General features: G+C 38.1%; 1 protein-coding gene across 1 annotated transcript in view; it reads left to right on the top strand.

Annotated features, from left to right (window-relative positions):
- The first annotated feature begins 309 nt into the window (after positions 1-309).
- The window catches only part of EFCAB7 (EF-hand calcium binding domain 7), a 44783-nt gene continuing 31975 nt past the window's right edge, over positions 310-13117 (top strand). Inside the window, exons 1-6 of the mRNA XM_049774431.1 lie at positions 310-402; positions 1882-2060; positions 6208-6419; positions 7869-7955; positions 8499-8694; positions 9102-9223. Coding sequence (XP_049630388.1) covers positions 374-402; positions 1882-2060; positions 6208-6419; positions 7869-7955; positions 8499-8694; positions 9102-9223 — 825 coding nt within the window. The 5' untranslated portion in view covers positions 310-373. The remainder of the gene's footprint in view (positions 403-1881; positions 2061-6207; positions 6420-7868; positions 7956-8498; positions 8695-9101; positions 9224-13117) is intronic.

Raw genomic sequence — 13117 nt, 5'->3', positions numbered from 1 at the left:
CGCGCGCGGAAGTAGGACTCGGTGTCACACTGCTTTCGGCCCGCCGAAAACGCAGCACATCCAGCGACTTGAGTTCCGAGGGCTTGTGGGGAGAAGGTGGGGGAGGTGAGGGAAATCTTTAACCCAAGCCGCATTCAGTCCCTTGGGGGGACACACACGATTCTAGTTTAAAAATATAGCCTCACAAGCCACCAAGAGGAGCAACCGAGCGCCTCCATTCTCTGGCTGGGCTCATTTTTCTGCCCGGACTGTTTAGGAAGGTGCTCCGCGGCGACTTCCGGTGGCGGAGCGGCCCAGTTGCCACGGTAATGGCGGCTCTGCCTGGAGGGCTTTGCTGAGACCTCCAGGTCCTAAAGGGGAGAGAATTGGGTCGATGCGACTGATTGGGGAAGTTGGAATTAGGTTAGCCAACAGCTGATTGTGGTTCCTTTGCCCTCTGGCTTCCTGAATTCCCGGCTGCTGCTTCTCCTGCTTGTTTTCCTCCTTGATGGGACTGAGCCTTAGGCTGGGATACAAGGGTGAGCCCCTCTCCTGGGGCCTAGTGGTACCCTAAAAAGCCCGAGGCGCTCACTCCCAGTTTATTTTTCTTTGCTAAGAGTGGAGCCTGTTATTTATGGAGCCCTTTAGCCGGCCTGGAGTCTCCAGGCCCTTCTCGAGCTGGAGTTTTTAAATAAAGTTTTTTGTTTTTTTTTTCACCCTAAGCCTAAGGGCAAAGGAAGGTTGGGGGTGCAGTTTATCTATTATTTATATATATTTTATATATATGATTATCTATTAATTTAGATTTCTCCTTGCCGAAAGGGAAAGAAAATTGAATTCTGCCACTATTCTGCAAAGGGGCTAGTGGCTTCGACTTTGCAAAGAGGCATTTGAGGACTAACTTGCAATAAAACAACCAAATCTCACACATTTGGACAATTGTTTACTGCAAAATGAATCTCTGATTTCCCTAATGGGACCGTTTTCTTGCATGTACATGTGCAGATGTGTGTTTACGCCGAGGGGTTGGTTGGAAGTTTGGGGAAAGGGGGCTTCATGGCAGCGATGCCAATTTTGCAGGAACCAGACTGACGCAACCAGACTGACGCGCCAGGTCCCCCATGGGGTCCTTCTCAAACTATGGGATAATAGAAAAGCGTCAGGCAGGCGGTGTGTTTATTATAAAGAGGGCACTTGATCCCTGATAAGCGATTGTTGTCTTGCTTTCCCCCAGAGTAGAAGCCCTGGATGATTCAAGAAGGTGCAAAGTAATGTAGGCGTCCCAAGTAAAAATCCAATAAGGTTTTGAAGGGGAACCAACCCTTGTCTTCTTTGTCTTGCTGAATTTGAGACATTCCATTTGTTAAATTGGGATGTGTTTTAGAGGTCAAAGTGGAGTCAAATGGTGTTGGGAGCCTTTAAATATGTTTTAGGGCCTCCTCATCACCGTCATTAAAGAAAAGAGCCTTCATGCATTTTAAGAAGGAAGCAATGGGCTTAGAGTGACATCTCTGTCCCTGATCTGCTGACGTGTGAACAGACTAAGTAATACATGGCCTGTGTAGTGCAGAGGGCTGGCAAGTGATCTGAAGGATTTCTGAGCAGGCGTGCTAGATAATCCAAAATACTAGTTGTTTTTTTTTTTTTTAATTTTTGCTAAATCTTCTGACTTTCTTTGTTTGATTCTCATAGCCATGTATATGTAAAATAGTTGCATAAGGCTTGCTAATACAACCATGTGACTATAATAGTTATCTTTTTTCTCACACATACAAAACTTCAGTGTCTTGATTCCCTCCCCTTTCCTCCCACCACCCCCCCACTCCATTTGAAAGTTCAGTAGACATTTGTATTTTAAGGAATTAGCTTCACTAAACAAACTTTTGACTTATTTTTTCGTAGAATGGCCATCAATCCAGGAAGCGATGCAGCTTTCTCCAGCCAGAAATCAGAGAGTGCTCGAACCAGGAATGTTCCATCAACTGAAGAGGAAGTATTTTACAAGTATTGTAGAGCTGCCTATTTAACTGTTTTCAAAAGCAGTTTAGAAAACATCCTTTCTAAAGATCAACTTTCTTTAGGTAAATTTTTTTTTTTTTTTTTTTTTTTGGTTTTTGGGCCACACCCTGTGACGCTCAGGGGTTACTCCTGGCTATGCGCTCAGAAGTTGCTCCTGGCTTCTTGGGGGACCATATGGGATGCCGGGGGATCGAACCGCGGTCCGTCCTAGGCTAGCGCAGGCAAGGCAGGCACCTTACCTCCAGCGCCACCGCCTGGCCCAGGTAAATTTTTTTAATTGAGGTATCATGCCTATTTGTTGAAAGTTCATAAATCAGAAAAACTGAAATTTGAATTATATAGCTAAATACTTGTTTTGGGGCCACACCCGGCAGTGCTCAGGAGGTATTCTGGCTTTGTGCACAGAAATCAATCCTGACAGGCTCTGGGAACCATATGGGATGCTGGGGATGCCCTACTGATGTGCTATCACTCCTGCCCAGTCATTGCACTTTTTAATAAAGCTTGGGCGATATAACATCAAACTATTGGGCCATTTTATACTTGAGGAGCTCCAAAATTTAATTTTTAGTGTTTGCAAAGGCTATCTTAAGTGTTTCTTAAGCTTCTGTCAGTTTACCTTAATATTTTAATTTTGGACCACACCTGGTGGTGCTCAGGGATCAATTCTGATGGTGTTCAGGGCATCATATTTGGTCTTGGGGACCTAACTCAGGTTGGCCGTGTGCAAGGCAAGCATCCTGCCCATGTGCTATTTCCCAAACCTATAAAATAAAATTTTAATTCTCATTTTAGTAAGATACATAATAATTTAAGCAGTTGGTATCACTCAGCCTAAAATTGACTTATGCTGGGGGAAATGTACATAATATATAACAGTGGGCTCAATGTAAAGAAAAATTATTAGAATACAGCTATATTATTTTTAATAACTGATGTTATAAAATATTTTGACTAAGATTTTTAAAGAGATTTGAGAATTCTGAGATTGGTTTTCTCTTGGTGGGAGTGATAGCTTATTTTCTCCATTATTATATATTAACTTTCTCTGCTTACAGAAACCCCTAAACCAAATCAATTTGGTCCTTGCCAAATATATCAATATTTGACCGTCTCTTTTCTTGAGAGAGTGGTAAACAAGGGCTTCTGCTCTCACTGAACACTTAATGCCAGTTTTGGCATTTAACATTTAGTGTCATTTGACACATAGTGTCAGTTTTGTTCATGCTAGTAACTCTGAGTACAGAAAAGGAAATTTTGCTAATTTTAGAAGCATATATCTTAACCTAGTGACTGGAGAGATAAGTACAACAGATAGGATACTTGCCTTGGACACCTCAGATTCAAGCAGACCATTGAGTCTGATCACCCCTAAATGTGATCCCTGAGTACTACCAGGTGTGGACCCAAAATAAACAAAAAAACACCTGTTTTTGCAACAATGTTTTGGATTTGAATATAATAACTTATTGTCTGTTTTAGGAAATCAACTTTGGATTATATGACAAAAAGCTCTTAAATGATAAACTATAACTTTAGGGTCTTTTTTCTTTTATTTTGAAAATAAGTCGAGATCACAAATTTAGATTTAAACATGGAGGGATGGAGAGATGGTGGTAGGGTGCTTGCCTTGCATGCAGCCCACCTGGGTTTGGTCCCTGGCATTTGGTATGTTCCCCGAGCCTGCTAAGAGTGATCCCTGAGTGCAAAGCCAGGAGTAAAGCCTGAGAACTGCCAGATGTGGCCTTTAAAACAGAACAAAAAACAATATAAGCTGTCTTTTGCTACTATGGCATCTAGCTTGTGAATCAATGAGTATGTATTAATAAAGTGCTATCCATCTCTTCTGTATTATATACTCTTTTGGTTTTGTGGTAGAATAATTTTTGTAACATTTAACTGATTCTAGATTATCAATTATTTTTAAATAAAGGAATAATGTGAAACAATGATACCTTTTTCTTCCTACTCTGTTTCTGTTCTATATTTATCTGGGCATCTGACAAATTCATTCTGTTTTAAGATCAAGTAGAACAGTACAGAAACTGGAACTATAAAACTCAATTTTGCCTCCTGATTTAGAAATAATATAACTACTATATACCTATGATGCCACCAGTTCAACTTGTAACGTTGCTTGTGCCAGGCAAACACAACCAGCCCTTTGAGCTATCACTGTTCTGATATTATATGCACATATTACATTAATCTAAAATATAATTTTAAACAATTGTCAATTATTTTGTATAGTAATACAAAATAACTTGGCAAGGAGTGTTGAACAAATAGCTTGGCAGTTTACGGATAATAGCTCCTTTAAGTATTTCTGTATTTTAGTGTTTGGGGTCACACCTTGCAGTATTCAGAAACTATTGTTAACTTTGTGTTCAGAGGTATCCTATAGTGCTTAGGGACCAGATGCAATGCTATGGATCAAACTAGAGTTAGCTCCATGCAAGGCAAGTGCCTTAACCCTGCACTATCTCTCTGGTATGTTTGTCTAGCATGAGCCAGGTTGCAAGTTGAGTTGGTGGCACTGTAGGTTCTCTGAACACCACTAGCTATGCCCCGATGGCTGCAAGTACTATTGGGCCCAAGAGGCATTGCATCACCATCTAGGCCTTGAACCTTCCTGCTTGTTTGGGCGTTCTATTATTGCTGGAATAGTTCTGACTCTCAGAGCACACTTGGGAGCTCCCCCGCACTCTGCTAAATAAAGCATTCTCATATCTTCTTTATCTTTCCTAGATTAAAAGAGGCATATTTAAAAAGTGGGAATGTCTTATGAATCAATATCTAACAATAGAGATATTTTTTAATGTTCTGATTAAAAATTATAAGTAATTTTGCCATTACATTTCTCTGTTCTTCTGTCAAAGTATGTTGACATACATGACAGTGCCATGACTGAAACTACTTGTTTTGAGTTTGGGGAAATTTTTTGGGGGGATTAATCATATCCATCCAGCTCAGGTTACTCCTGGCTCTGCACTCAGGAATCACTCCTAGAGGTGCTTGGGGGGCCATATGTGATGGTGGGGATCAAACCCAGCTGGCTATGAGCAAGGCAAACACACTAACAGCTGTATTAGCTTTCTAGCTCTCCAGGCCTTTTTTTATTTTAAAGACCACACCCAGTGGGGCTCAGGGTCTATTCCTTGTTCTGTTCACAGAGGTCACTTGCAGTAGTGCCCAGGAGATCCTGGGTACCTGAGATTGAGCTGGGGCTTCCTGCATCAGAGAGCATTGTGCTTGCTCAAGCCACTCAGCTTTTTCTAGCTCAGTAAAAACTGACATTTAAAACTTAGATTAATGCTCCTGAAATTATAACACATATGGTAAACATTTAGATGCCATAACTTGTTGACAATAATACTCTCAAATTAATTATTTTTTCTATTTAATTGGGATGTTTATTGTGTGTCATGGAAAGTTACTTTTTTTTTTTTTTTTTTTGGTTTTTGGGCCACACCCGGCAGTGCTCAGGGGTTACTCCTGACTATCTGCTCAGAAATAGCTCCTGGCAGGCACGGGGGACCAAATGGGACACCGGGATTCGAACCAACCACCTTTGGTCCTGGATCGGCTGCTTGCAAGGCAAACACCGCTGTGCTATCTCTCCAGGCCCGGAAAGTTATAATACTTTTGGTAGTCATTTTTGTTTTGTTTTGGGGCCACACCCGGCGGCACTCGGTTACTCCTGGTTCTGCACTAGGAAGTCGCTCCTGGCAGGTTCAGGAGACCATATGGAATTCCAAGGATCAAATGCCTATCAGCCATGTGCAAGGCAAACACCCTACTTGCTGTGATATTGGTCCAGCACCCTACTTTTTGTAGTCAATCTTATGTCATGAAAACAAGTGTATCTTTTCTTTCTCTAGCAGTTCTTCCTAAGTTGGACATTATCAGTTAATTAAACTGTATAGTTTAAGAAACAACCTGTCAGAATATGAAAAAACTATTAATTTTAACATAAGTAAATTCAGAATCTGGTTTGCATAGGTGTGCTTTTGAGAATCAAGCATACATTGATATTAATGAACATCAAAGGTACTATATTAATGTGAAGGCACTACATTGGTGTGTGCATGTGTTTAATACGTGAGATATTCAAAGAAATAAATGCACCTAACTAAATTTAAGATATAAACCTTACATATTTGTATCACATATGACTATAACATGACTAACCCTTGTTTTACTGGGTAGTTCTTCAGCATGCAGGAAGAAATCCATCCCAAAAGACCATTAATAAGTACTGGACTCCTCAAACTGCTAAACTGAATTTTGACGATTTTTGTATGATTTTAAGAAATGAAAAGCCTATTTCAAAAAAAGAGCTGCTGAATTCATTTAAACAATTAGATATCAATGATGCTGGCTCTATTTCACACACTGATCTTTATTCACTCCTCACAAAGGTAAGTTATGTGAAACAATTCTGTAATATTCTATGTATATTCCATGAAATATCTTAGACTGTTGCTTTAGCAATGAAAGTTGACATTAAACATAACTTTCATTGGCAGTTGAAATGAATCACATATATGTTGTTTATAAAATACTTAAAGATCTTTCTGGATAAAAGATGTTTTATAAATAAAAGATAAAATTGAACCCAAGTTGTAATTCTCTTTTGCAGTTCTTTTTTTTTTCTTTTGGTTTTTGGGTCACACCCAGCAGCACTCAGGGGATACTCCTGGCTCCACGTTCAGAAATCGCTCCTAACAGGCTCGGGGGACCATATGGGATGCCGGGATTTGAACTAATGACCTTCTGCATGAAAGGCAAACACTTTACCTCCATGCTATCTCTCCAGCCCCTGCAGTTCTTTTTTTTAGGTTTTTTTTTGTTTGTTTGTTTGTTTATTGGGCCACACCCAGTGACACTCAGTTACTCCTGGCTATGTGCTCAGAAATCACTCCTGGCTTGGGGGACCAAAGGGACACTGGGGGATCTTAGGTTAGCACAAGCAAGGCAAACGCCCTACCGCTTGCACTACTCTCCGGCCCCATTTTTTAGTTTTATTTTATTATGGAGGTAATGTGGTTCATAGTAGAGTCAATCTTTATGCTTTTGATGTACAAAGTTGCTGCATCTCCACCATCAACTGCCAAAGTGCCAATACCCTCTTTGTGTCACATCTATTCCTTTACTCTCATTTCTTCCTCAGAACGCTTTGTAAATCAGTGGTCCATTCCTGTGTGACAAGTGAAAAAGAAACATTCAAATGGGACACAATCATTATTCTAAAAGTATCATTATTCTAAATTTAATAGTAATTATTATTGGATCTCTGATACAACTTTTGAAATTCAATAAAGCAAAATACAGCGCACTTTTTACAAAATTTAATGAAATTGTGAAATTTTATATTCATTTCATTCTTGCTTGTAATAATACCCATTTTGAGATTTACAATAATTTTCAAATCTGTAGAAAAGATTAAAGTGACATTACTCTTACCATATATATAACTAAGTGTAATAGAATTTTGTTTTAAAACATTTCTATTCTCGGGGCCAGTGAGGTGGTGCTAGAGGTAAGGTGTCTGCCTTGCAAGTGCTAGCCAAGGAAGGACCACAGTTCAATCCCCCCCTCCCCCCCAGCATCCCACATGGTTCCCCCAAGCCAGGGGCAATTTCTGAGCGCTTAGCCAGGAGTAACCCTGAGCATCAAATGGGTGTGGCCCCCCCTAAAAACATTTCTATTCTGTTTGAGAGGGACCAGGGAGCCCAAAGAACTGAGCATGTGCTGTGCATGTAAGAGGCTCAGCACCATACATACGGTTCCCTGAACCCTTCTACAGGGAACAATCCCAATGCACCGTGGTGTGCCCCTCACCCCCAATAAATATCTTGGTTTTACAGAGAGGTGAGAAGATGAGTCCAGAAGAAGTAAATGCCATAATAAATTTAGCTGATGTCAATGCCGATGGAAAATTTGACTACATCAAGGTACATAAAGCCATACTATATAAATTTGCTTACTCTGTTACAGTGGTATTTTTTTTAAAAAAGGGCACTTTTTAACATGGCATGGCATAATTATATATCGTATAATAATTGTAACAGAAATCTCATCTCTTCTGTCTCAAGGCTATAATCTAGTGACTACATTAAAGCCAAAATAATCCACAACGTATACGTACTCACATGGACAAAGAGACTCGTTAGACATGTGTCTTTTGTGGAGTGGAGAAATCATAAAAATTATTTAGAACGAACCCAAGTCCACACATCTTGTAAAAAAAAAGTCATAAATCACTTCTCTTGGTATAGCCTTTTATTTTCACTCAGTATGACCTTGTTGAATCATGGCTGCATTTCACTAGGTCACTTGAGGGTGGTCAGTCTGATTCAAGAAAATAAAATGAGTAGCCTAGTTCAGTAGGAAACATATTCTATCAGTCAATCCCTTGCCTACTAATGTGCATTTGCCTTCTCCCAAATGGATGATTGAATGTCTCACCCACCGGACTACTTTTTTATTTCCTGTAGTTTTGTAAATTATATATGACAACCAATGAGCAATGTCTCAAAACTGCTTTAGAAAAACTGGAGGTTGACAGTAAACTGAGACGTCAGCAGTTTGGAAGCCACAAGGAAGGGTCCCCTGAAAGTCACCCAGTGCCCGTAACAAAACCATCACCTGGACTCATAAGAAAAACTGATCAGGAACCGTTTTCAAATAAAGGTATTTGCTTTTGATAGTAAGAACTCCTTGACCAAGAATGGTGGGTCATACATTAGTTTCTTCTTTCATCTTAGCTTATCGGTGATTACGGAGAAGCCAACTTTTGTTAGCTACCATTTTAGACTCTATTACCCATAAAAATCTATTGAAGTAAAATTTTATTATAGAACTTGGCTTTATCAAAAGTAAAATTTCAGGCTAAAAGGTGACATTGCAATAAGGAATCCTAGTAGTAATCCATAAATAAGGGACAGAAATTTAATCTTGATTAATATAAAGCTGCAGATTTTATTTCAATTGGAATATGAGAACAAAATTAATACATAGACCTTTATGGCTACATGGTGGTTAAACTTCCTAGGGGCTATTTTAATAATGTGAGATCAAATAACTATGACTCCTTACAGGTGACACCAGGAGTTCGATACTGGCAACAACTAGGAAGTTCACATCATCTATTTCCTTGATACTTACCATGGGTACAACTAGCAACCGAAAATCAAAATTAACTGAGCCAAACTTAATAAAGGTATTTTTTTCTATAAATACACTATTTCTTTAAACTTTGAAAATATGACTCTTTAGTGTCTATGAGAGCCAGTAACGTTTGTGAAGTAATTCTTTGTGATTTTTTTGTAGATTACAGCATTTGCACTATAACATTTTACTAATAAATACAATTATTTATATGATAATAAATTTATATTAGTCATGACAATAAAGAAATATGATTTATTAATAAAATATATTTAGAGGCCTTCCGTTTCAAAGTGATAAGCTTAGTTTTCTAACTTGATCTAATTTGCTGAGCAGTTGTTTTACTTAACAAATACTTAAAGTGACATTGTTTAATATTTGTTTCTTATAGACTTATAAAAAAATCATTCATTCAGTGATCAGTTCCTACAAGAGAAAGACAGCAGTGTCACTTTGCTAAGTCAATATTTGTGGTGTTAATATTGATCTTCTTCCTTTGTGTTCCCTTTCTAGAATCAGCCTTTACTAGTTTTCTTTCAACACAAAATAATAGCTACAAAAATATAAAACATTAACTGGAAACTGCTAGGATACATTAAAAATGTGTACCTAGAGACCTCTGTAAAAGGGGGGAAAATGGTTATGACCACATACTATAACTGCTGTTAGAAAACTGAACTGATTGTTCTCAAGAGCTACATTTTTGTTTCAAATAACAACTCTGTATTTGTTATTGAACTCTGAAGTCCCTTATATCTTTAAAGTGCTAGACAGTGACATTTGTTCTATATTAAAATTTTAAAACATTATCTCCAAGGAATTTTGTTCAGACTATTTAGGAATCTATACACCCTAAGCAATTTGGTGTGCATGTCTAGCAATATTTAGTGTTCCAACAATATTGCTTTCCACTGGTGGAACCTTTTTATATTTTGAAGCTAAATTGATTACTAATTGAAGTATAATTATTAAAATTATTGTTAAAGTATCAAAACACTTGAATAAACATTTAATAAATATTTTAGTAAGTAAAATGGAATGATTTAAAACTAATAATTTTAAAATAATATAAATTATATTAACTGATATGACTTTTTCTGTATTATACTCTTATTAATCTTATGTCAATATAATTTATTTAATTCAATTGAACTAAATTAAATTTAATAAATTCATGACAATCATTTTGCTTACTATAAAATTTAAATTTTATTTTTATTTATTTATTTTTTTTATTTTGGGGCCATACTCAGTGACACATAGGGGTTACTCAGAAATCGGACACCTGGGGTTAGAACTGCAGTTCACCCGAGGTCAGCTGCATGCAAGGAAAACTTCTTTTTGCTGCGCCACCGCTCCGGCCCCAAATTTTAGATTTTTTTGTTGCCATATTCAGTGGTGCTCAGGACTTGCTCTTGGCTCTGTGTTTGGGAATCATTCCTGGTAGGGCTTAGATAACCATATGGGGTGTCAGGGATTAAACCCAAGTCAACCTTGTATAAGGCAAGTTTCCTACCCATTGTACAATCTCTAGTGACCCCAAATTAAAAATTTTAATCATGGTAATGGTAATAGCTGAAGTAGTAGAACATGTGACTTGCATATGCAATGTCTTGAGTTTATTTCTGACATCCCTGTACCCTCCCACTGTCCTAGTACAACTGGGTACCACTCTACTGATCCCCTAATATAGCCATGTATGGTCCCTAACATGTTTTTTTCTTAATAGTATGCCAAGATAGTATGGCATTGTATTTTGCTTACTTATTCTTGTACTCAACAATATTTACTCATGACTGTGCCCAGCAACCAGTCTAGGTGTTGGTAGATTACTTTGGAGAGAAATATCAGTGACTGAGTTCTAGATTTTTCAGTAACTGTGAACTTTGGTTAACATTAGTCAGCAGCCCTTCAGAGTCTCAGTTGCCTTTTCTCTGAATTGGGAATTAATATATTTAGTGTGCTTTGAAAGATTTAAATGATCTAACTTATATTAAGCATTTAGCACAGTGTCAGAGATATGGTATTGAATTTAATAAATAATAGTGCTGCAAACATTATCATAGAATAAGAAATGACTTTCGTTTTTTATGATAATAGAGGGTAGTTTTAAAGAAGTTATTCTGCTATGGAATAACAAATCTTGTATACGAAGATTTCAACCCAGAGAGGTTTGGTGAGGGAGGTCACAAGGTCAGGGAGGTTTTGTGAGGGAGATATGAGTGTCTGTCACAGTCTCCAGATGTAAAGTGCTGACAGAACCTGAAACAGGCTAACGAAGGGACAGAGCTAGGATTTTCCAAATTGGTAAATCTGCTTGCCTATTGAAGGACCTCTGCTGGGGAGCTAGCTCAGTGTGAGTTAACTGACTGGCACCAACAAAACCTCTCTCCCCCTCTCTCCCCCTCTCTCCCTCCCCTCCCCTCCCCCCTGTTCCCTTTTAGACACTGTGCTTTGCACTGTTGTTCATGTGGGAGTACCATACATATCACTTTATCACCTTCAGCACCCAATTCTTCTTGTCCAGAGTGATTATTTCCAACTACCTTGGGTTAGCATGGTCTCTTATCTATTCTAATTACACTGCTCCACTATTTGTGGCAAGCCTCCTATCCTGATCTGGTCCCTCCTGGCCTTCATCTCTGTTGTCTCTGACTATTATTACTATACTATCTTTTTCTTATGTCCCACAAATGAGCGAGATTATTCTATATCAATTCCTCACCCTCTGACTCATTTCACTCAGCATAATACTCTCTATATCTATCCATATATAAGCAAATTTCATGACTTCATTTTTTCTAACTGCTGCATAATATTCTGTTGTTTAGATGTAGCACATTTCTTTAGCCACACACTTGTTCTTGAGCACTTGGATTGTTTCCAGATTCTGGCTATTGTAAATAGTGATATAGTAAACATAGGACTGCAGAGGGCTTTTCTGTATTGTATTTTTGGATTTCTAGGGTATATCTCTAGGAGTGGTATTGTTGGGTCATATGGAAGCTCAATTTCTATTTTTTAAGGAATAACCATACTTTCCTAAAAGGTTGGATCAGTCTACATTCCCACTAACAGTGAATGAGAGTCCATTTCTCCTGACATCCACACCAGCACTGGTTCTTCTTGTATTTTCTGATGTGTGCCAGTTTCTGTGGTATAAGATGATGTCTTATTGTTGTTTTGATTTGCATCTCCCTGATGATTAGTGATGTGGAACAATTTTCATGTGCCTTTTGGCCATCTGTATTTCTTCTTTGTGGAAATGTCTGTTTTTTTCTTCTCCCCATTTTTGGATGGGGTTAGTTTTTTTTTTTTTCTTGCTGAGTTCTACCTGTATTTTGTATATCTTAGATATTAACCCGTTTTTGATGGATATTGGGTGAATAGATTCTCTCATTCTGTGGTAGTAGATTTCATATCCTAGTTACTGTTTTCTTTGAGTTGCAGAAGTTTCTCAGTTATGGAGTCCCATTTGTTTATCTTTGGTTGGTCAGTGTTGTTTCTTCCTTGAAGATGCCTTTAGCTTCAATACAACAGGAATTTTTAAGAAGGGAAAAGCCTTAACTTCCTTACCAGTCATGACTAGAATTAGAGAAAGTCCCAAGCCATGGCTTATAAATTCCAGAGATGAAATTTTTCCTGTATTTACCTTGCCTATTAGAATATGATCACATGTATATGAGCATATTGTGAATGTGTATTTATATATGTATTTTATATATGTATATACAAAGCAGTAGAAATTGAGACACTTGTTGGAGGTTTCAGGCCACTTCTAGCAGTGCTCCGGCTTTACTCTTTGCTCTGTGTTCAGAGATCACTCTTGGAAAGCTCAGGGACTCATATGAGTGTGAGGATCGAACCTGTATCAGCTATATGTAAAGCAAATGTCCTACCTTCTCTACTATCTCCACTTAATTTATAATACTTTAATAACAAAAGT

The sequence above is a fragment of the Suncus etruscus genome, chromosome 6 (assembly GCF_024139225.1).
Source record: "Suncus etruscus isolate mSunEtr1 chromosome 6, mSunEtr1.pri.cur, whole genome shotgun sequence".
In the NCBI taxonomy this organism is placed as follows: Eukaryota; Metazoa; Chordata; class Mammalia; order Eulipotyphla; family Soricidae; genus Suncus; species Suncus etruscus.
Note: the sequence above shows the minus strand (reverse complement) of the source record. Positions and strands in the feature narration are given on the sequence as shown.